A 25,698-nucleotide genomic window follows, 5' to 3' on the forward strand; every position below is an offset into this window, starting at 1 on the left:
TCTTTTGCCATTTGGGTTCTTCTATTTTTTAAGGTGTTATTTTCTTCAGTATTTTGGGGGGTCTCCTTTAGCAATCTGTTAACTTTTTAAAATTATTTTCTCGCATCACTCTCATTTCTCTTCCAATTTTTTCCTCTACTTTTCTTACTTGGTTTTCCAAATCCTTTTTGAGCTCTTCCATGGCCTGAGACGAATTCATATTTTTCTTGGAGGCTTTGGATGTAGGAGCTTTGACTTTGTTGTCTTTTTCTGGTTGTCTGTTTTGATCTTCTTTGTCACCAAAGTAAGATTCTATATTCTGATTTTTCCCCACTGTTTGCTCATTTTCCAAGCCAATTACTTGACTTTTTAACTCTCTGTTAAGGTATGACTCTTCTTACAGTGTGAAGGGTGTACTGTCCCAGGCTTCAGGGGGTTTGTGCAGCTATTTTCAGAGATATTTCTAGGGACTTGTAAATTTTCAGTTCTTCCATGGTTGTATGATCAAAGGAGAAGGGGTTAATCCTCACCTGATTTGTGCTCTGGTCTGTGGATGACCACAAGCACTCTTTTCTGCCTTGGAACTGTGAGGAGGATTCCCTCTCCACTGCTGCCACAAGTTCTGCCATGCCAGTGCTCCTCCTCGTCCTAGAGCTGCCACCCAGGACTGTGACCCGGAGTCAAGCATAGGCAAAGCAAGAGAATCCTGCAATCCCTCTCTGATCAGCCACTCCATACCCCCCAACATCTGTGGGCCAAGAACTCCAGAAACAGCCACTGCCCTGGGGCTATGGCCTGACCATGCTCCTCTCTGGAGGATGGATCTGATAGACCTTTCCCACTGACTTTCTAAGTTGTCTTTGGTATTTATGGGTTGAGAAGTCTTGAAACTACCACAGCTGCCAGTGATTCAGTCCCCTGAGGCCTACTCCTCGTGTTGCTGGGGCCCACTCTGTGCCAGTGTTGCCCACACTAGACTGCTCTCCATTCTCAGGCTGGTGCAACAGACTTTTCCTATTGACCTTCCAGGTTGTCTTGGGCTGGAAATTTTTCTCACTCTGTCATTTTGTGGGTTCTGTTGCTCTAGAATTTGGTTATAGTCAAATTTTACAGGTATTTGGAGAGGTTTGGGGGAGAGCTCAAGCAAGTCCTTCCTTTTTTTTCTGGTGAGGCAATGGGGGTTAAGTGACTTGCCCAGGGTCACACAGCCAGTAAGTGTTAAGTGTCTCAGGTTACATTTGAACTCAGGTCCATCATGACTCCAGGACCAATGCTCTCTCCTCTATACCATCTTGGCTCTGCCCCAGTCAGGCAACACTTCTTTAGATCATACTAGCATAAAACACATAATGAGACATGTAAATGAGATGTACAAAGAGAAATCAAACATAACTCCTGTCCTCAAGGAGCTTTCACTATAGTATTTTCATCATGCTATGGTCATTTTGTCCCATGCCCCCCTCAAAAAACCCTTGTATCTGAGTTAAAGAAGTGATAAAGCAATTATTTAAAGTAAAAAGACATGTATACAAACAAATGGAATATAAAATAGATAAAGTAGTTGCTTAAAAAAGGCAGTCCTGTAAGAGTTCAAAGGAAAGAAAAATCACCACTGGATAGGGGAAATAAGAAAAGATTTCATGGTGGAAGTAGTACTTGAGTTTATCACTGAATGACTGATAGCTTTCCAACATGAAAAAGAAAAGTATTTAGGCACTGAGAATAGTGTAAATAATAGCAGAGTGGGAAAACACAAGATGTTCTCAGGAAACAATAAATAAATTAGTTTGGCTGGAAGGAGAGTGGTATTAGATAAAGCTGGAAATGTAGGTTGGAATTAAATTGTGGAGGTAAGGATTTTAAACTCTTTGGTAGTCCACAAAGAAAAACTGAACATTGTTTTTTGCAGTAATAATTCAACCAGAACTCTGGCCTTGGTATGGGAAGTAGAAAGTAAAAGAACTTATTGATAAGCTTCTAAATTTTTTTCACCAAAGACTGAATAATAATTACCCAATATAATTTTTAATATTATTACCTGGAATTTGGAAGGCTAATTACTTTCAGCTCATCTACACATAATCCCACCTCCATTCTTGGGAAATTGTATGGACTATGTAATCAAAAGTCAGATAAAGGAAGATGGCAGAGTAGGTCAGAAAATTCCAAGCTCTCAATATTTTCCCCCACAAGAGAGATAAAATAGAGCCTCAAGGCAAACATGAAGTGCTCAAAATAAATAAAAATAGGGGCTGAACAGGGATTTTCCTGGGACAGTCTGAAAAGATCTGAAGAAAAATCCCAAGGAGAGGTTTGGTCCCTGTGAAGAGTAAACACCATGAGGGGAGTTGAGCTTCTGAGCCAGAGAAGATCAAGGGAACCTCTGCTGACAAGGAATGACAGACCCAGCTGTGCTGTGGAGATGCAGCCAGCCAGGATATGCCTGGTGAATGCAGAAGCAGTGATTTGGAGACTCAGCTGGCTGTGGGCACTTACAGGAGGCTGGAGGTCTTGGTTCCAGTTCCAGGCCAGAGGAAAGAACTAACAGAGGATCTGAAGCCAGAGGCACCACCCCCTATCCCCCAGACTTAGAGGTGATTACAAAAACTAAACTACTACAAATTAAAAAATGCACAGGCAAAGGAGAAAGAATCTAACCATAGAGAATTACTATGTGAATAGAGAAGGCCAGGATTCATTTTCAGAGAAGATACAAAAGCAAAGAAATCCTCTTCTACCCCAAAGAGTAATGTCAAATGGTTACATACCCAAAAAGAATTCACAGAAAACTCAAAAAAGACTTTAAAAAATGAAATTGAGGAAAAGTTTAAAAAAATAAGAACAATCCTAGAAAAACAAGAAGATTATGAAAAGAAAGTCAACCAATTAGAAAAGGAGATCCAGAATCTTAAGGAAAAAAACAACTCCCTGAAGGAGAAACCAACGAAGTTATGAGATCAAGAAATAATAAAACAAAATACAAAGAATGAACAAATAGACATGAAAGTAAAACGTCATAAGAAAAACAACTGATTTGGAGAACAGATCAAGAAGAGATAACATGGAGCCAAGATGGCAGCTGGAAAGCAGGGACTCACTTAAGCTCTCCCCCAGATCCCTCCAAACACCTGTAAAAAATGGATCTGAACAAATTCTAGGGCTGCAGAACCCACAAAATAGCAGAGGGAAACAGGGGTCCAACCCAGGATAGCCTGGATGGTAGCTGGGAAGGGCCTATCACATGGTGCTGGAAGCGGAGCGCATCCCCATGTGGGCGCCACGAGGACCAACCAGACCAGGGGTCCAGCAGAGCAGGCCATAGGGCCCTCAATCATTGAGCTGTGGCAGTTCCAGACTTCTCAATGCACAAACGCCAAAGACAACAGAACAGGTTAATGGAAAAACTGTAGGATCACAGTGAGAGGAGTACGCAGTTGGACCCAGCCCTGAGGGTGGCAGAGGTGATGCAGCGCTGCCAGTGGCAGCAGCAAGAAGCATCCACAGCTGCTTCCACAGCTTCAGCTGTGGTTGCTTCCAGCCCCAGGCACTCCCAGTGGGAGGAATTAAGTGGTGGATCAGAGTGAGAATGCAGGGCTTGCTTTGCCCTGCTGGGATCTGGGTTGCAATCCTGGTTGCCTGTTCTTGGGGAAGGAGCAGCACTGGTGTGGCAGAGCTTGCTGTGTTGAAGTAACTCTGAAAACAGCAATGCAGCCCCTAAAGTTTGGGACAAAGTACTCTCTATTCCACAAGAAGCCATACCCTGACAAAAAGCTCAAGGGTCAAGTAGTTGGCTGGGAACATGGTCAGGCATCAAAAATGGACTCAGACTCAAACTCAGACTTTAGAATCTTTTTTTGGTGACAAAGAAGACCAAAACATACAGCCAGAAGAAGTCAACCAGTCAAGGAGCCTACATCAAAAGCCTCCAAGAAAAACATGAACTGGTCTCAGGCCATGGAAGAGATCAAAAAGGATCTGGAAAAGCAAGCTAGAGAAGTAGAGGAAAAATTGGGAAGAGAAACGAGAGTGATGTGAGAAAACCATGAAAAACAAGTCAACAACTTGCTAAAGGAGACCCAAAAAATACTGAAGAAAATAACACCTTAAAAATAGACTAACCCAAATGGCAAAAGACCTCCAAAAAGTCAATGAGGAAAAGAATGCCTTGAAAGGCAGAATTAGCCAAGTGGAAAAGGAGGTCCAAAAGACCACTGAAGAAAATACTACCTTAAAAATTAGATTGGAGCAAGTGGAAGCTAGTCACTTGATGAGAAATCAAGATATTATAAAACAGAACCAAAGGAATGAAAAAATGGAAGACAATGTCAAATATCTCATTGGAAAAACCACTGACCTGGAAAAATAGATCCAGGAGAGATAATTTAAAAATTATTGGACTACCTGAAAGCCATGATCAAAAACAGAGCCTAGACATCATCTTTCAAGAAATTATCAAGGAAAACTGCCCTGATATTCGAGAGCCAGAGGGTAAAATAGAAATTGAAAGAATCTACCAATTGCCTCTTGAAAAAGATACCAAAAAGAAAACTCCTAGGAATATTGTCACCAAATTCCTGAGTTCCCAGGTAAAGGAGGAAATACTACAAGCAGCCAGAAAGAAACAATTTGAGCATTGTGGAAACACAATCGTGATAACACAAGATCTAGCAGCTTCTACATTAAGGGCTCGAAGAGCTTGGAATATGATATTCCAGAGGTCAATGGAGCTAGGATTAAAACCAAAAATCACTTACCCAGCAAAACTGAGTATCATGCTCCAAGGCAAAATATGGATTTTCAATAAAATAGAGGACTTTCAAGCTTTCTCAGTGAAAAGACCAGAACTGAATAGAAAATCTGACTTTCAAACACAAGAATCAAGAGAAGCATGAAAAGGTAAACAAGAAAGGGAAATCATAAGAACTTCCTAAAGTTGAACTGTTTTGTTTACATTCCTACATGGAAAGATGATATGTGTAATTCATGAGACCTTTCTCAGCATTTGGGTTGTTGAAGGGAATATGCATATATACAGGTAGAGGGCACATGGTGAGTTGAATATGAAGGGATGATATCTAAAAAATTAAATTAAATTAAGGGGTGGGAGAGGAATATATTGAGAGGGGGAGAAAGGGAGAAATAGAATCGGGTAACATCTCACATGAAAGTGGCAAGAAAAAGCAGCTCTGCTGGAAGGGAAGAGGGGGCAGGTGAGGGGGAATGAGTGAATCTTGCTCTCATCTTATTTGACTTTTGGAGAGAATAACATACACACTAAATTGGGCATCTTACCCCATAGGAAAGTAGGAGGAAGGGGATAAGAAAAGGGGGAGGATAGAAGGGAGGGCAGAGGGGGGAGGAGGTAATCAAAAGCAAACATTTTTGAAAAGAGACAGGGTCAAGGGAGAAAATTGAATAAGGGGGGACAGGATAGGATGGAGGAAAATATAGTTAGTCTTTTACAACATGACTGTTATGAAAGTGTTTTGCATAATGATACATGTGTGGCCTATGTTGAACTGCTTCCCTTCTTAGGGAGGGTGGGTAGGAAGGGAAGAGGGGAGAGAATTAGGAACTCAGCGTTTTAAAAGAAGATGCTCAAAAAAAAGTTGTTTTTGCATGCAACTGGGAAATAACATATATAGGCAATGGGGCATAGAAATCTATCTTAACCTACAAGAAAGTAAGGGGAAAGGGGATGGGAGGGAGTGCAATGACAGAAGGAAAGGCTGACTGGGGAATGGAGCAATCAGAATATATGTGATCTTGGAGTGGGGGGGTAAAGATAGGGAGAAAATTTATAACTCAAAATGTGGAAATCAATGCTAAAAACTAAAAAAATAATAATAAAATATGGAATTCAAAAAAAGAAAAACTAAGTAAATGAATGAATAGACTGTTCTTCTTTTTGTCTAAAGAGAAAGAAGAGAAAGCATAAGAATAACCAGACTAACCTTAAAGGTAAAATAAAAAAAAGAATCTTGATACAATAATATAAGAAATAATTAAAGAAAATTGTCCTGAGGCATTAGAACAAGAGGGGAAAGTAGAAATAGAAAAAATCCAGCAAGAGGCAAAGTGATCTGACAAGGGAAACCCACAGGAATAATATAGTCAAATTCCCAAATCCCCAGATCAAGGATAAAATATTATGAGCAACAAGAAAAAAAACTATTTAAATATGTTGTTGCCACAATTACAATCACACAAGGACTAGCAGCAGTGACACTAAAAGCCTGCAACTCTTGGAACACTACATATCAAAGAGCAAAAGAACTGGGGTACTGGCCAAACATATCATACCCAGAAAAGCTCAGCATAATCTTGAATGAAAAAAAAAACATGAACACAACAAATTGTCAGACTTTCAGGACTTTGTTTAAAAAAAAAAAACTAAACTTAATAGAAGATTTGACAAACAAGAGCCAAGAGAAATATAAGGCACATACCAAAGACAAGGTACTCATGAAGAAAGACTGTTTACCTTTTATGTATGTAAAATGTATGGCTGAGACTGTGATTAGTAATTGCATAGTTTGTAAGAATGATTGGAGTAGACCTGTGTATGATATGACTTTAAAAAGTAAAACCACTTAGGAATAGTTAAATAGAGTAATTATCTTATATATAAGTCAGGTGCAAAAGGAAGAATTAGATGAGGGAGGTGGGCTGTTAATTCTGGAAACCTACTTTCATCGGGAATGGTTCAAGAGGAAAAAAAAATATATATATATATGTATATATACATATATATGTATATATACATATATATATATAGAGAGAGAGAGAAGAATATAGAAGTCTTCTAAATTCAGAAGGAAATAAAATGCTAAGGGGATAGGGAGTGGGGAGAGGATAAGGGAGGGATCTCTAGAGGAAAGAGTGAGAAAATAGTGTGAAGGGGGGTATAGAAGTTATTTAATGAGAAGGGAAGGATAAGGGAGGGATCTTTGGAGGGGGATAGATTAAGTCATAGGAGGGTAAGGTAGTGGATAGAAGTAAAGTAGAAGAGTTAGGAGGGATAGGAATTAAGGGATACGTACAAACATAAAAACAAAGATTAGGAGTAGAATGTTTTAGGGAAAGTATATGTTTATATATGCATGTGTGTGTGTGTACATAAGTAAATGTGTATGTATATATCTATAAATATATCCATGTTTAATTTTAGCCTTCTGGGGGGAGGGGAGAAGAAGATGGAAAGAAGAGCAAAGTAAAAAGTGCACAGCAGAGAACAAAAGAAAACCTACGAGGAAGCAAAGAAAAGATGGACAGCTCTCAACACAATGCACAGTATTTATTACATAGCCTGTCTTGAAATGGAAATTTATTGCTATATATTTTGAATCCTCTCCTAGTTCTGCTGTGCACATGTTTCTTTTTCTTATTTTCTATTTAAGTTTTAGTATTTAAGTCTATATAAAAAGATTAAAAAATCAGATAAAAGAATGATGATGATTCATATCTACAATCTTAAAACAAAAAGGAAAACAAATACCAAGAAAACATTAAAATGAGATAGAATTAACTTTTAAAATTTTAAGATAAAAGTAAATAAAGCAACTAATTAAAATCAATGTCAATGAGTTTTGATTTTATGTAGGCTAGGAAGAGTGTCTTTTCTTGTTTCACTCTTTCTACTTTTACTCTTTTTTTATAGGCAGGGCAGGGCTGGGAGGGGAGGGGAGGGGAGGGGAGGAAAGAGAAGAGAAGGGGAGGGGAGAGGAAGGAAGGAGACTGAAGGGAAGGGAAGGGAAGGGAAGGGGAGGGAGGGGGAGGGGACGGAAGGAAAGGGAAGGAATGTACCAATGACATCGGAAAGAGTTCAGAAGAAAGATAGGATCCTACTAAAATGCTTCAATGCTTCAGAGGAAGTTAGCTCAGGAGGGATTGAAGATGCCTGGGAACGAAATTATGAAAACAAACAAAGAAAAGAAACAATCTGTATCAGGAGTAAAAATAGCATTTGTCTGAAGAGAACAATGTGGATGCACAGGAAACTTACCAACTAACTTAGATTTTTAAAAGAAATGGACAAAGATGGAATCAAATAAAGGTAAAGGAAGATAAGTGTAAGAGTATGGCCTGGTCTTATAGAAAAAGAGTGTCAGGAATGACAAAGCTCAGAATGAATGGGACTGGGGAAAGAAGGACGCCAAGAAGGGTTTTGCTTAGATGTACTGAAAGAAAGAGGAATATCAAAGATAGGGTCCAAGATCTTGGCTTAGGAGTGCACAGGAAAATGACAACTGACAAAGATAGAAGTTATTGCTAGAACTGCTCCAATCCTATTGTATTTGGTTTTTTTTTCTGCAAAAGAAAATGACCTTTACATTGGAAATGACAGAACAAAAATGACAAGAGAGTTGACACTCAAAATAATAAACGGTTAAAGAGCACCAAACTGCCCATGGTGAGTTCAAGTGACCTGGTCCAAATGAACTATGTCCTAAAGAACTAAAAGATGTGACAAGTGTGATTGCTATGCCAATGTGATATTTGAAATATCACAGAAAAGAGGAGAGTTACCACAAGATTGGAGAAAAAACAAAATATATTGATTTTCCAAAAACAAAATAAAACAGTCTGCAAACTGTCATTCAGTGAATTTGATCTCTATTCCTAGGAAAATACTAGAAAAGAGTATTAAAGGGATGGTTGGTCAACATCTAGAGAGTGAAGAGGTGATTACAAAGAAAATAGCTTCATTAAGAATAGATCAGGCCAAAATAACCTTGTTTCCATTTTGGACAAAATTACTGGACTAGAACATGTGGAGAAAGCTGTAGTTATAGTTTATTTAGTTATATGTAGTTATAGTTTATTAAGAGTTAGCAAAAGTTTTTGATAAACTATTTTATAATATAAGCTTTTTTTTACATGGCCAAGGTGAGAATTTGTTAAATTTGGCTATGGATAGCTGTTGTAAGGGTTTTCCTTTTCTTTTTCTAATGTAGGGGGAAATATGAGAGGGAGAGAAAATAAATACTTATTAATTAAAAATATAAAATAAAATAATTTTAAATATAAAACAAAGAAGATGAACATCTGAAATTATTTTTGTGGATTAAATGGAGAGATATGGCTTAGACAATGACAATAACTGATTCAAAACTAGCTCTAGAAGGATGGACTCAAAAAGGAGTTGTTAATTATTCAATGTGGTGGAAAGATTCTAGTATAGCACTGTAGGGAACCATGCTTTGTACTGTTTAACATTTTATTAATGAATAAAAGTATGGAGTACAATTTCATCCAATTTACATAGACACAAAGTTGGATAACAGAGTCAACATCCAAAAATATCTAAAACAGTGAGCTGAATAAGATGAAATTCATTAGGGATAAATATAAAGTCTAGCATTTGAGTACAAAAAATTCAATTTTACAATTATAAGGTGGGAGACGCATAGTTAGACAACAGTTCTGGAAATGATCTAGGAGTTTTAATGCACTACAAGCTCAATATGAGCCAGCAGTAAAATATGGCAGCCAAAAAACCCCAACCTAATATGATCTTGGGTTGCATTAAGAGAACAGCTTCTAAGAATTTCAAGATGATACTCCCACCATATTCTACCCTCGTCAGACTTTATGGAGTACTATGGTGAGTTCTAGGTGCCAAAGCTTATAAAAGAGATTAATAATCTGAAATGTGTCCAAAGGAGATGTTAAAAGACCTTGACTCCATGTCATATGAAGACTGGTTGAAGGAACTGGGCATGGTTGGCATGAAGAAAAGAAACCTTATGGGGGACATGATAGCTGTCTTCAAATACATGAATTGAAGAGCAGTTATGTGGAGGAGGGACCACTTATGTCCAGGGTGCAAACCCAGCAATAATAGAAGAAGTTGCAAAGAGTAATGGATAGATGCTACAATTTAGGCTCAATGTTAGGAAAATTTTCCTAACAACCAGAGCTGTCTAAAAATAGAAATTTGTTACCACTAAAAGTGGTGCATTCCCCCTCTTTGGCGGTGTTTAAGGAGAAGATGATGTTGTATAGTGGGAAATCCTTTTTGTGTTGTGTATGGGTTTCAAAAAAGATGGCTATTGAGCTCCCTTCCAATTCTCAAATCCTATAATTCTGAGAATAAATAGCTACAATTCTCTTCTCAGATTCTTGATCCCACAATTTGCCACTCCCATTTTCCCACCACCACCTATTATAACACCAATATCAATTCCGGTATCAATTCCACTCTTTGCTTTCTGAAGTTTTCTCTTTTACCTTAAAATGTATAACTGCATTTAAGTTAAATATATGATTAAATAGCAATTTTAAACAAAAATGCAAGTGTCATTATTACCTTAAAAACTAAGAATATACTAATTTAGTAATGTGAATTGACAACTAATTACATACCACAACAATCAGGGCAATTTGGATGTACCAAAGCATTCATCCCATATCCTGGACGGCAACGATTAATCCACACCATTTTCAGAGTACCTTCAATATAGTATATCTCAGGAAGTGGCTCTGAATGTCTTCCCAGAACTTCCACTTGTTGGATAAAAAATCTCTCTATAAGATTTTTAGCCTAACAATATAGATTGAAAAAAAAGTTAGTTCTATGTTACATTTAATATAGAATTTTTATAATTGTTTTTTGTTTGCAGCTGGGGAAAAGAAGTCAGTACAGTTTGTATTTTTAGATATTCCAATATAATGCTATACAATAATTATGCTTTATACATTTATTCTACATAACCTCGGGGCCCTCAACATTCTTTTTTTATTATGTATCAATTGCTATTCCTATTCAATATAGCAACTATTTCGTACCTCTTCTTTTCTTAATTTGCAGCTCCAACAGTCCTTTCTTCTTTCTTACTTTACTGAGATAGAGATCATTCAACAGGATATTATTCAACTGCCAACCTTAATATGTCTTCATTTAAATATACATACACATATAATTAATATTTTAACATCACTGAAATTTCTCCCAATATCTCTCTCCATCCCAGAAAGCCATCCTATACAACAAAGTTTCATGGTTTTGTTTTGTGTTGGGTTTTTTTTTTTAAGAAAATGAGGAACAGAAAAAAGATCAACATATTTTAAAATCTGACAATACATGTACTGATCAATACCCAACGAAGACTCCATCCCATACACCTGTAGCCCCTGCCAATTTTTTAAAGGAGTTAGGAGAATGGTCTTGTCATATCTCTTCTTAGGGGCCAAGCGTATTCTTTGCAATTCTGGAACATTTATTTTTATTGTTTTATGATTTTTAAAATTTACATTGTTGTAGTCAATGTATGTATTGTTTTCTTGGCTCTCCTTACTTTGTTCTGCATAAGTTTAATTTTTCCTATGCTTTTCTGCATTCATCACATTCATTTTCTTAGAGCATAGCAAATTATTATTATTATTATCATTATTATTAGAGCATGACAATATTCTATTATATTCATGTATCATAATTTTAAGCCATTTCTTAAATGATGGACATCTATGTGTTTCCAACTTTTGGAAAGGCTTTTGGTCTTACATATTTTCTACTTGTCTATACACTTTAAATGTCAAACTTTTGGATATCCAAGAAATTTGATACAAAGATTTTTTTCCTCTTCTCTTCTTATCCTGTGTCCATTAATTTGATTTATGCCAAAGCTTTTTGATTTTGTGTCCCCAAAATTATCTATTTTATCTTTTTTAATTGCCTCTATACCTTCTTTTTGGTTAAAAATACATCTACTATAGCTAGGAAAGATGTATGTTCTGCTTCTATTGAAAATTTTAATGGTATGATTTTTTAATATTCAGGTTGTATATTTATTTTGAATATATTGTGGAATATGGTATAAGGTATTGGTCTAAGCCCAGTTTCTGACAGACTGTTTTCAAGTTTTCCCAACAGTTTTTAAATCAAGTAAAAAGTTGTTTACCAAGTAATTTGTTTTTGAGTTTATCACACACATGATTATTGAGCTCCATTATTTCTGATTTTTCTTCCTTGTCTAACCTATTGCAGTGACCTACTCTTCTTTAAATAATTTTTTACTGTCTTTTTTTGCATCATCATAGTCCTCCCCAGTATCCTTCTCTCTCCTTCTGAGTCATTTTATATAACAAACAGTACTTTTTAAAGAAAAACGAGGAAAAAATCAGCACAATTAATATTCTGAAAAAAGTCTGAAAACATACGACAATCACTTTTTTTTTACTTGTTCTTTCCTTTACAATGCTGTAATCTTTGTATATATTGTTTTCTTGGCTCCGTTTACTTCATTCAGCATCAATTCATACAGATCTGTCCATGATTCTCTGTATTCGTTACAGTCACTACTTCTTACAGCATAAAAATATTAAATTACATTCTCATACCACAATTTGTTTACTCACTCCCCAATCAATGTACATCTACTTTGTTACCAATTTTTTGTTATCACAAAAAGTACAGGAAAAGGAAAATATAGGCATTTTCTTCTTGTCAAGGTCAATGGCTGTCTTGGAGTACAAGCCCAATCATGGTCTCTCTGGGTCAAAGGGTAGAAACATTTTAGTCACTTTATTTGCATAATTTCAAATTGCTTTCCAAAATCATTATACTAATAAACAGCTCCAGCAACAATGTATTAGAGTGACTATCATTCCACAACCCTTCCTACATTGACTACTGACATCTTTGCCATTCTGCAGAATGTAAAAACTTTAGGGGTTTTTTTGGTTATTAATGCTTTGTAGATCTCTTTAGTATGTTTGTTAATAATTTGCAATTCTTTTTCTTATAACTGTGTATATTCTTTGACCACTTGTCTATTGAGGAATGGCTGTTGATCTTATATATGCATTTATAAGTACTGGATGTCAAACCCTTATCAGAGAAATTTGACACAAAAATTGTTTTTTTCCTTCTGTATTAATTTTGTCTGTGCAGAAGCTTTTCAGTTTCATGTAATCAAAGTTAATTATTTTATCTTTTGTAGTTATTTGCTTCTGTCTCATTTAGTTAAAATGTATCTCCTGCCCATAGCTATGAAAGGTATCTCCTATGATTTATTTCTCTTTTAATTGTTTTTTATAATGTGATGTTTAATTTTAAGGTCCCCTGTCCACATAGATATTGTAGAATATGATATAAGATCTGAGCCTAATTTCTGCCAATCTCCTTTCCAATTTTCCCAGTAGGTTTTATCAAGTTTTTTCTTTGAGTAATTTATGTTTTCCACTTTATCAAATGCTGGGTAACTGAGTTCCATGGTTGCTGATTTGCCCTTGTCTACTCTATTCCATTGATTTGTTTTTGAACCAATGACACATGGTTTTGATGACTATTTCTTTTCATCATTTCCCTTGATATTTTAATTATTGTGCTTTTCCAAATAAATTTTATAATTTTGTCAACTTCCATGAAATGTTCCTTTGATAATTTAATTTGTATATCATTAAAAGTATAAAATAACTTGGCAGTACATCATTTTTATTATATTGGCATAGCCTTGCCACAACACTGAATATTCTTCTAGCTATTTAGATTGCTTTTAATTTCTTTAAGGACCACATTATAATTGAATCTATACAAATTTTCCATGTGCTTTGGTACACGGAGCCCCAGAAACTTTATGAATTTTGTAATAATTTGGAATGGAATTTGCATTTCTATCACAGCCTCTTGGATTTTTTTATTTTTATTTAGAAATGCAGTTGATTTTTGAGGGTTTATTTTGTAGCCAGCAACTTTGCTAAAGTTATTAATTACTGTGATTTGTATCTTTGTTGATCCCCTAGCATTTTCCATCATATCATTAGCATTAAGGATACTTTCACTTTTTTATCTATCATTATTCCTTTAATTTCATTCTCATCTTATTGCTATTGCTAGCATTTACAAAGCTGTATTAAATAATGAGTGGGTTGATGATCTACTTTTCTATTTTTAAACCCATACAAAAAGGTTTGATAACTGCTGCTTTATAACAGTCTGAGATCTATAAGTGCTATTTCCCATTCATTCCTATCTTTTTCATGTTTCCCCCTGATATTTTAGATCTTTTGTTCCTCCAAATGAATTTGGGTATTTTATTAAGTTTTGCAAAAATCCCTAGTTTAATTGGTACTGTCAATTAACTTTGGTAGTGTTGTCAGTGTTTGGTACTGTTGTCATCTTTATTACACTGACACAGACCAGACATGAACATTGAATATTCCTCCTGATATTTATTTCTCTAAGAAATATTTTGTAATCAAATCTACATTGACTCCCAAATATTTTATGAATTTTATAGTTATTTTGAATGGAAATTCCATTTCTCATAAAGTTTCCTTTACCTTCCTCAGAAGAGTGTATATAAATATTCTTTTATGATTCTTTATTTGTTAATATGCATTTATGATTCTTCTTTTCCTTGAGTAGTTTTTGAGATGGAGGAAACAAACTTATCCTAAACCTGATATGTTTATCATACAATGAGTTTCTTTTCTAGAAAGGATGATATTCTCCATAATTTTGGAAAACCTCAGATCTGACACACCCCTAAGTTTTTGTTTTAGAAATTTCCCCCAAGTTTTACTTTAGGGGAGGGGTGAGAAGAGGGGAAAACTAGAGGAAAAAAAAGAAAGAGAAAGCCTAATACTCTAAGATGAATCTGGGTCTGTATGAGTCCAGAGTTGGAACCCTTTGTGGGAGGTGGCCTCTTGGGTAATTAATCACACTTAATATAAAGGATTTCCTTTGACCTTCCTATGCCTTTAAGTCATCCCATGTACTTTTACTACCAAACTTGATAGAGTATTCTATATCTGCTATCTAAATTTCCTCACATCCTAACCACTTTTCAAATCATGGCAATTCGATGTCTATCACTACCCCCATTATTGAAATAGCTCTTTCCAAGTTCATTAATGGCCTTTTATTGACAAATCAATGTTGTTGTTGTTGTTGAACCCTCAATTCCCTTAATTGACTGGTTGACTCTTGAAGTATTCAATACTTTGAACTATTCCCTCCTTCTTAATAGCCTCTCCTCCCTTTGCTTTGCCAGCAACTCTCATGGCTCTTTCCCATACCTTTCTTTCTTTTTTGATCTCTATTGCTTATACCTCACTCACTTTCCATCCTTTAAAAATAACTGTTACCCAATGTACTAACTTGGGCCTTCTTCTCTTCTATCTCTACACTCTTTTCCTTGGTGATTTTATCCTTTGCTATGACTTCGAGTATTCTATGCAAAAGACATTAAAAATGTCACCTTCCCTGACCTCTTCCTAGACATCTAGCCACGTATTTATAACTTGCTCTTGATTATCTCAATATTGATATGCCTCCAGAATCTCAAATTCACATATTTAAAACTGAACTTACCATTTTCCCTTGAAATTTGCTCCTCCCTCCATCACCAGCTTTCCATTCTTTTATACTTATATTCATTATGTAATAACCTCTGCTACCTCCATATCCTCATTTCCAAATTTCTACCTACCCACAAATTCCTGCTTATTTCTGCATCTGTCCTCTCCCTACCATTCTCAAAGTCATTACATTACTTTAGACTTTTTTGATAGATTTTCTGATTTCCAATGTCTTTCTCCTCTGATATATCTTATGAAATCTATCAATCAACAAGTATTTAAGTACTTCAAGTGTGCCAGACACAATGCTAGGTACAGAAGCCATGAATACAAAAGTCAGATTGTCCCTGTGCTCAAGGAGATTACATTCTACATATACACAAACAGGTAAATACAAAACATATACAAAATCAAAACAAAATAATCTGAAAGACACTTAACAACTATGAGATAGGAAAGGGCCTCTTACAAGAAGCAGCACTTGAGCTGAGCATTGAAAGCAGCAAGCTACTCTAATAGGTGAAGGCAATAAAGAAGGGCATTCCAGATATGAGTAACAGCCTCTGTGAAAAAAGGGAGTTGGAAGACAGAATGTTGTATATGGAAAACAGCAAGTATGTTAGTTAGAGTGGAGTGCTCCCAGAGCTGTTGCAAAGAAAAAATGAAATATTTTTTAAGTGTTTTGCAAATCTTAAAATTATATATAAATATAGATATAGATATACACATATTTTATATATATATATACATATATATATACTAGCTATTAATAGTAGTAGTATAAATGCATCAATGGAGATACCTTCAATCATGCAAGAAAAATAGGCAGCAAAAGGCCTTAAATAACAAAGACAGGAGTTTATACTTTAGCCTAGAAGCAGTAAAGAAGCCATTGGGGCTTTTTGACTAGATTGGTCAGACCTGTTTCAGATATGTCAATTTGGTGGTTGTATGAATCTCTGAAAACTGCCCACTCTTCTTCTGTTCCACTGTTGCCAACCGTGCATTGGTTCAGCTTTCCCTCCAAGTTAGAAATGATCTGTTCATGCTTGGAGAAGCAGTCTTAATGTATTGACATTAAGTCTTCTGGTAGTTGTCTTGCCTTGGGTTTGCCAATTTTATTGAAAGCAAATATTTAGTTTGGAGAGGATAAGTTTATGATCACTCCAGGACTCCACCTATAACTTTCGTCACTCTCACATCCTGTCTGCCTCTTCTCCTTACAATGACATAGTCTATTAAATACCAATGTTTGCTGCAAGGGTACATCCATGAAGTTTCATTACATTTAGGTAAATGGAAGACAGTATTGGTAATAAGGTCATGAAAAATACAAGTCTTCAATAGTACATGACCACTGCTGTTGCTGTTTCCAACTCCATTTCTCCCAAGGATTCCCTGCCATGTCTGATAATCTGTGCCTACTCTGGTGTTAAAGTCACCCAGAATTATAAGCCTGTCCTCTTCAGCACACTGATGATGAAGGACTCCAGGTCTGCATGAGTCCTCAGGGTTCATCATGGTGGGAGTATACACACTGATTATAGTGGTGTGGTGCTTTCCTGCAAGGGGCAATTGCATTGTCATGAGTCTGTGGTTCACTCCTTTGGAGTGTGGGGTGGCGGGACATACAAGCTTGTTGACTCGATTAGTTTTGATTGCAAAACCTACACCAGCTTCGAGGTGCTCCCTATCACGTTTATCCAGCTCCAACTTTGGTAAGATGACCTTAGTTTGCCATCCTATCTTCACTCAAGACTGCTATGTACATGCAATACCTGCTGAGTTCTCTTTCAACAAGAGCTTTTTGTCTTTCAAATCTATTGAATTTTGCACTATCCACAAGTGTGCACATATTCCATGTACCAATGATGAATGGAATCATCTTTGCAAAATCTTTTGTAGAATTTTTTGGCTTTTGAGCACAGAGTGGGATACCTACCTGTCACAGCAAGTAAGCCAGGGTTAGGTGAAACAGACAATTTTTAGGACCTCCTTTCTAGTCATGCCAGGAAGGAGTATGCTCCTTTAAAAAGACTGCTCAGATACCCAGGGGGCTCCTGAATCCCACTGCTGCTTCAGTCCAGTGAGATGACCCTGTGACCTGTGATACCTGTGTTCAGGGTTGTGACTTCAGCTGCCACGGTATCTGCACTTACTGCTTAATCACTTGCTAGTCACCACAGGACTTTAAGGTAGGTAAAAATGGTAAAATGGTATGGGTAACATCTTTTGACTTGGATGTAAGTGAGACAGAGTTGCATAAAGTCATTGGCCTCTCTCTTGCAGTCACTGAAGTCCAGTGGCAAGATAAAAATCAAGATGACTGGCAATGTCTTGGGATGCAGTGGTTGACACTGGCTTCTTCAATGTCTAACCAAACTCTAAGAGGTCCACAGCACCTGCTTTGGTTGCTCTTGTTGCCTTTTGGAACAAATTGTTCTCATCTGCCCATTCCATCAGGGGAAGCCTTCACATACTTTGGGTAGACACCTTCCCCCACACCAACTCATTGATGGGTTTAAGAACCCTACGTTACCTTCAACCTGGGTTAGCCCATCTGCTAAAATGGTTTGTCATGGTGTGGCTTCTGCACATACTACAGCTCCTTGGAGCCACCAGTGAGAGTTGGGTGGATCAGGTAAACACCAAAGGTAGAAAGCAGCCCTGAAAAGGACATGGCAGCTTTCATATCAGAGGTACAAGTCTTCCCTGAACACCCTACACCCCAAAAGACAAAAGTGAGATAGTCCCTTGTATTGGTAAACAAAACAGGCTTTTAGCACTCAGTTCAAGCAAGTGTCCTTGAAGAGTCTGGCCTTTGTTTCCTTGATTAGATTGAGAGTCCTCGGTGACTTCCTTGCCTCAGAGGAGGGCCTAGTTTACACATGAGTCTGAGTGACACGTTTGGGACATCAGAGGCTTTTAGACCACGTGGGTTTAAGTTGCCTCTTTGTGACGATTTTAGGCCACATGGGTAAGTTGCATGTGTGACTCACCCTTGACCCTGAAAAAGATATAAAACCAGGGGTTGTCTTTCTCTTTTTCAGAGCTCTTACCCACAGTCATGGTGGCACACGTGACTCTGGGCCAGCCCTTGTTATGAGCTCCCGGGCTGAACCTAGATGTTGGTAACTATGAATTGTATTTGGCCTATCTGTCGATGTTTGTAATTTGTTTGTATTTGCTCCAAAGTTCAAGGTGCTAGCTTTTCCCCCTGAACTTAGTGAATGGTATTTGTGTGCTGAATTAAAGTAAGCTTGTTAACCCCTTAATGTTGCTTTCCTTAGTAAAGCAGATCAAAAGAACCTGGGCTTTTGCAGCATACTGGTAGAGTGCTTGTTGTTGGGCTTGTGTTGGTCTTTCACCCCCCACAACAGCGGCTAGCCAGATTGTTGAAACATCCCTTTCCTCAAGTAACTTATATTCAACATCATCATTCTTTAGAGTGAAAGCAGTTGCTTCCTCTTAAAAAGGATTCAGCTTCTATACCTTGGAGAGTGCCTAATATTTATTACTTAGTTCCAAATGTTCAATGGTTTTCCTTCCTTTCTTCCTATGTATCACATCCTCCCACCCTCCAACTTCCTGACCCAGATTAGGAACCTCTTCATATTCCCTTTCTTCTTTGTTTTCATATTTCATTTTCAAAAAAACTATATTTCCCCTTATAATCAAAAATGTGGAGAAACATCAAACCCATTACATTAACTTTAAGGAGAAAACCTGAATTCTGACTATAGAAAACAATTACCTGGCCATGATTGACAAACATGATATACGCATTATGCACAATGCTTTTCCCCAAAGTTTCTGGAATTTACACCCTCAACCTTTTCTAATTCTTCCTACTAACTTCCTAAGAGTTCTCTCACCTCTAAGTTACTGCCTTGATAACCATATCCAATTTTCTCCTCTTCCTTGTATTCTCCATCATATGTGCTCCTCCTGTTTTCCATATCGTCTCCTTAAATTCTCATCCTTGTCTCCTCTTCCCCCAGGACTCCTTTCTCTCCTTCTCAAGACCTCATTCTGCTCATGAACTTCTTCCCCTTTTTGTCAGATCAATGAACCAATCAACAAGCATTTGTTAAGTACCCACCATGTGCCAGGCACTGCGCTTGGCACTAAAGATACAAAAACAGAAAAGCAACAATCCCTGCCCTCAAAGAGGTTTCCAGAGAGACAACACTTATACATAGGAGTATGTACAAAATAAATAAATGGTAATGGGTGGGAAAGAGGAGAATATAGCAACTGGAAGGACAAGGAAAGGCCTCCTATAGGATGTGGAATTTGACTTGAATAATAAAGGATACTAAGAATTCTAAGAGGTGGAAGTAAAGAGAAAGTACATCCTGGGTGTGGGGCATGGCTTATACAAAACACAGAAATTAGAAGTCAATAATGTACACTACAAATGGAAAGAAGTGTAGTTCTGGCTAGATGAGAGGCTATAAAAGGGAATAACAAACAATAGCTGAAAAGGTAGGTTGAAATAAGGTTGTAAAAGGATTCAGTTGCTAAACAGAAGAGTTTGAATTTGATTATAGAGATGATAAAGAACATGCTGAACAAGAAAATGTTATGGTCAGATCCGTGCATTAAGAATATCACTTCGGCAGCTGTGGGGAAGATGAATTGGAGAGGCTGGAGTCTAAAGGCAGGGACATCAATTAGTAGGCCACTGAAAAATAGCCAAGCAAAAGATGATAAAGGCTTTAACTAAGATGGCAGTTATATGGGTAGGAAAAAGGGGACATAGAGAGAAATTGCAGAAGCCAGAAGTAGCAAGACTTGACAACTGATCAGCTATGACAGGGGTGTGGGAAGAGAGTAAAGAGTCTTCCTTACTCTTCTCATTGTAGCAATACCCATAATACCATCAAGCAGGGGTTCTTAATATATTTCGTGTTTATGGAGCCCTCTGGAAGTCTAAGGAAGCCTAAGGGTGCCTATCTCAGAGTGATATTTTTGTTGCCTACATTTAAATAGGAAGGGAATAGGCTGGATTGCATTTGGAAAGCAGCAGTACTTTCAAACATCCAAAGCTGTACTCTAACACAAAAGCTCATCTTTTTAATACTAATATTATTTCTGTTGATGTAATAAGGCTGAGAATCATAGAACATCACAATCTCTAAAGAATTAAGTTTGTAGATTACACCAAAAAAAACCTTTTATGAGTAGGTAACATAGTCTACAGAGTTTTGGACTTTGAGAAAAGATTGGAGTTCAAATCCTGCCTTAGACACTAATAGTGTAACCCTCTCTCAGCCTTAGTTTCCCCATCTGAAAAGTGGGGATAATAACGCCACCTGCTTTTCAGGCTTACTGTAAATATCACATGAGTTAATACATAAGTGAGTTTGTAAACATATAAATTATTGCTATCATCATCATAATTTTTAAAATACAATGAAGCCTATGTGTAACAGGTAAATTATAGGCCACAGCATAATACCAACAACGATAAAAATAATTATTAAATAATAACTAGCATAGGCATTACTATCTTTACTTTATAGAAAACTGAAGATGTGAGAAGCTAAGCAACTTCACATGGTTACAGTGTCTTAAAAGCTGAATCTGAAGCCAGGTCCTCCTGATTAGAAGCCATCACTGTTTGCAGATAAGATGATACTATACTTAGATAATCCTAGAGGAGCAACTAAAAAACTACTTGAAATTATTTAGCAATAACTTTATTTGTTGTTCAGAAATTTTTAAAATTTTTCATTATTTATTTATTTATTATTTCAAAATAACTTTAGCAAAGTTGCAGGAAACAAAATAAACCCACATAAAGCATAAGTATTTCTATATATTATCAACAAAGTCCAGCAGTAAGAGATGGAAAGAGAAATTCCATTTAAGATAACTAGACAATATAAAATACTTGGGGGTTGACCGGCCAAGACAAACCCAGGAACCACATGAACATACTATAAAACACTTTTCACACAAAATCAGATCTAAACAATTGGAAAAAATATTGTTAACAGGTGGGCTGAGTTAATACAAAAAAACTGACAATTCTACCTAAATGAATCTGTTTATTCAATGCCATACCAATCAGACTATCAAAAAATATTTTATTTTATTTCATTTTATTTTCGCTTTTTGGCAGGGCAATCAGGGTTAAGTGACTTGCCCAAGGTCACACAGCTAGCACATGTGTCAAGTGTCTGAGGCTGGATTTGAACTCAGGTTCTCCTGACTCCAGGGCTGGTGCTCTACTCACTGCACCTAGAAATTATTTTATACAGCTAGAAAAAATAATAATAAAATTCACCTGAAAGAACAAAAGCTCAAGGATATCAAGGGAATCAATGGAAAAAAATGCGAAAGATGATCTAATCATACCAGGTCTAAAACTGTCTTATAAAGTGTAAGGAGTTAGTGCCGACCCCGGTGCTGCTCGGACCCTAGCGCTTGGCCTGTTTCCCAGGTAAAGCCAGACAGGCTTAGTAGGAGTTGGAACAGTAGGCGTCCAGAGGAAAGACTTCCGTCCCTAACAGCCCCCCTTAACAGCACCCCCCTCTTGCTCTGATAGCCCTCCTTTCTCATGCAGGCAGAGTTCATCCACTAAGGACTCACAAGCCCGGTAGGAGGAACACAGCTGGCCACTACCTAATGCTCTTGAACCAGTGCCTAACACAAACATGCTTTAATTAATGGGAACTTCTTTGATACTTTACAAGGGCATCCTGCCCTGTGCCTCACATAGCTCATACAGCTCTGATATCAGCTGGCTACATGCCTGAGCCTTCTCATGCCTCCATAGATACTGTAGGACAGCACCCCATCCTGTTCCCATACCCCTATGGAAACCACCTTACCACAGCCCTAGTTTTTCCAATATGCTTGTAGGAAACATAGTTTACAACAATCCAGATTCTTCCCACCAGATAATCGATCTTCCCATGCTCTCATCCCCTTACCCCTTGAACACCTGCTTCTGCTTATGTAGTGCAAAACCCTATAAAACTGGATAATGTCTGCCAATAAATCGGAGTTATAACTATCGTTGCTCCCGCCTCATCATTGCGTACTGAGATAGGGCAACTTGCTGGTCAAGATCCTAGCAATAAAGCAGTAATTATCAAAAAAAGATTGATAGTGGCTAGGAAATAGAGTGTTGGATCAGTGGAACAGATTAGGTACAAATTATATTATATGATAAACCCAAAGATCCAAACTTTTGGAACAAAGACTCATTACTTGACAAAAACTGCTGGGAAAACTGGAAAATACTTTGGCAGAAACTAGGTATAGAGCAACATCTTATACCCTATACTAAGATAAGGTTAAAATGAATACATGATTTACACATAAAGAGTGATATCATAAACACATTAAGAGAGTATGGAATGGTTTAAATGTCAGATTTATGGATAAGGGAAGAATTAAGGGCCTAAGAAAATACAGAGAGTATTACATAATCTAAAATAGAAAATTTTGATTATATAAATTTTAAAAAATTACAAGCAAAACCAATGCAACCAAAATTATAAGGAAAGCAGAAAACTGGGGGAAAATTTTTGCAACAAGTATCTCTGATAAAGGCCTCATTTTTCAAATATATAGAGAATTTAGTCAAATTTATAAAAATACAAGTTTTTCCCAATTAATAAATGGTCAAAGGATATGAAGAGACACTTTTCAGATGGAGAAATCAAAATTATCTATAGTCATATAAAAATGCTCTAAATCAATATTGATCAGATAAATGCAAATTAAAACAACTCTGAGGTATAACCTCACACCTATAAGAGTGGATAATATGACAAAATAGGAAAATTTTGGATGTTGGAGGGGATGTGGGAAAACTAGGACACTAATGCATTGTTGATGGAGTTGTGAACTTATCCAACCATTCTAGAGAACAATTTGGAACTATGCCCAAAGGGCAATCAAACTCTGTATGACCTTCAATTCAGCAATACCACTGCTAGGGGAAGGAGAAAGTGAGGCTGGTGACCTTGCACAGCCCTCCCTCACTCAAGTCAAAGTCAACTGCAAGTCATGGTATCATTTCCCTAATGTCATAGTTCTCTTCCAGAACAAAGGACAAACACAACGACAACAACCACTGCTAGGTCTGTATCCCAAAGAGATTTTTTTAAAAAGGGAAAAGAACTTATATGTACAAAAATATTTATAGCAACTCTTTTTGTGATGGCTAAGAACTGGAAATCAAATGGATGCCCATCAATCAGGAAATGGCTGAACAAGCTGTGGTACATGATTGTAATGGAATATTTCTGTGCTATAAGAAATGACAAGCAGGATAATTTCAGAAAAACTTGGAAAGACATACAGCAACTGATACATATTAAGTAAACAGAACCAGGATAACATTGTACATAGTAACAATAATATTGTTTGATGAAGAACTGTGAATGACAGCTATTCTCAACAATACAAGGATCCGAAACAATAACAAAAGACTAATGATGAAGCATATGATCTGCCTCCAAAGAAAGAACTGATATTGATTTAATACAGATTGAAGCATGCTATTTTTCACTTTCTTTAATTTTTTCTTTCATATGATTCTTGTACAAAAAGACTAATATAGAAATGTTTTACACAATTGCACATGTATAACCTATATCTGATTGCTTACCCTGTCAAGGAGCGGGGAGGAGAAGGAGGGAAAGATAGAATTTGGAACTCAGAACTTAAAATAAAAATGCTAAAAAACCATACTGGCTAGCTCGGCCATCAAAAAAGAAAGCATTTTGAAGAGGAAAGGCTAATAATCAAATACTAGAAAATTCTACTCTCTTATTCATCTTTCATTCCACATAGGAACTATCTATTAACTGCTGTTCCCAAAGCTTCTACAATATTACTATACTCTAGTGTCCATGTCCTACCTTCAAGGTACCAGTGGCTAAGGGTGCAGAGACAGTAAAACTTATTTTAAAGCTCTTTCACCCTTACTCTCAGAAAACTATAAAACCATTTTTAAAAGAAAAAGAAAAAAATCATTTTCATTGATCACTGCCTCTATAGGGTTCCTTTTCCCACGAAGTACAAGAAAAGTGATGAAAAAAGGAAAACTAAACAGGAAGATAAGCACATTTATTCTTCTAAGAAAAGAATTTTCTGGTTTTTAATGGATTGGTAACAATCATTCATACTCAACAAAGCTATAAAAACTTTATTTCCCCTATAATTTCTGTTCTGAGATCTGCTCTACAAAACACTTTGTATAATGTTGTGTTCATAATGGGTATTCAAACAGATGTCAATAATACTTTTCTCACCTAAGTCAAATTCCATACACTCAAATGAGCAAAAGATACCCATAGGAATGAAAAGGTAAGATCAGCCTTTGTTAACAGACTGTGATTTGTTATGTAGTAAAGTGAAAAGTACTTGGGCATAATAAAATGAAAACTCAGATAAGTGCCCTGTATAATTACTGTATTACTAGAAAACCATGAACATAAAACACAATCTTTCTTAGGTCCCTAAAAATCACCAAAATAATTGCTTGGCATTTAGCAGATTTGCACAAGGTGTATTTTTAAACCATTATTTTTTCTATTAAATGCTTTGCAAAATTATATAGAACAAAAAAACTATCTAGAAGTGATATTTAGTAACTCAAGGTCTAATTTAAACCCATAAAATTCAGATAACAAGGTTCATAACTATCGAAACATCAGTTAAGTATGTTTTTATTTAGAAGCATTATAAGATCTCTTTCTTAACGAAGAATATTAAGAATTATAGACTTTAAGTCACTTTACTAAACACTTAATTGATAAAGATTTAATATATTGAAGATATATTTCAAATTTTAAAGAACATTTTATATTACTTCATCTAGTACAATAAAATTTGAGGCTTTGATATGTGTCACACACATAACAATGAATGTATATAACATATACATATAATATTACATACATACCCACACACATATACATGTATATATTTAAGTAATATAAAAAACTAGTGAACTACTAATTAGACTACATAAACAACAAAGCTCAAGTGACTGAGAAAAGATGAGACAGGAACAGCAAAGATCCAACAGAACATCAAGAGGTGAAATGGGACAGAAAACACCACATCTACACTTAAGTTTGTATTTCAATTATTAAAATAGAGGGACAAAAATAGTTTTCTTGTTGTAGAAATCCCATTACTGAGTTCACAATACAAAATGCACTTTTGCATCAATGTCAGCTATTGTAGAACAGCTAAAACAGAATTTTCAAAAAAATAAAAAGTGTTTTCCCCCTGTTCTGTTCTACTCTCTCGTTGCTGATTCAGACTTTCTCAGGCTCTTGCTAGATTATAAATGGTGAAAAAGATAAACAATAGTAACATGACATTACTCATTCAAACTGGCATATGTAAACTAACGACTTTATGTATAGAAAAAAGGAT

General features: G+C 36.4%; 1 protein-coding gene across 1 annotated transcript in view; it reads right to left on the reverse strand.

The window, feature by feature from the left end:
• Positions 1–25,698, reverse strand: part of LOC118831493 (zona pellucida binding protein) — a 118,736-nt gene that overhangs the window by 27,293 nt on the left and 65,745 nt on the right. The window contains exon 7 of the mRNA XM_036738863.1: positions 10,348–10,525. Coding sequence (XP_036594758.1) covers positions 10,348–10,525 — 178 coding nt within the window. The remainder of the gene's footprint in view (positions 1–10,347; positions 10,526–25,698) is intronic.

The sequence above is a fragment of the Trichosurus vulpecula genome, chromosome 9 (assembly GCF_011100635.1).
Source record: "Trichosurus vulpecula isolate mTriVul1 chromosome 9, mTriVul1.pri, whole genome shotgun sequence".
In the NCBI taxonomy this organism is placed as follows: domain Eukaryota; kingdom Metazoa; phylum Chordata; class Mammalia; order Diprotodontia; family Phalangeridae; genus Trichosurus; species Trichosurus vulpecula.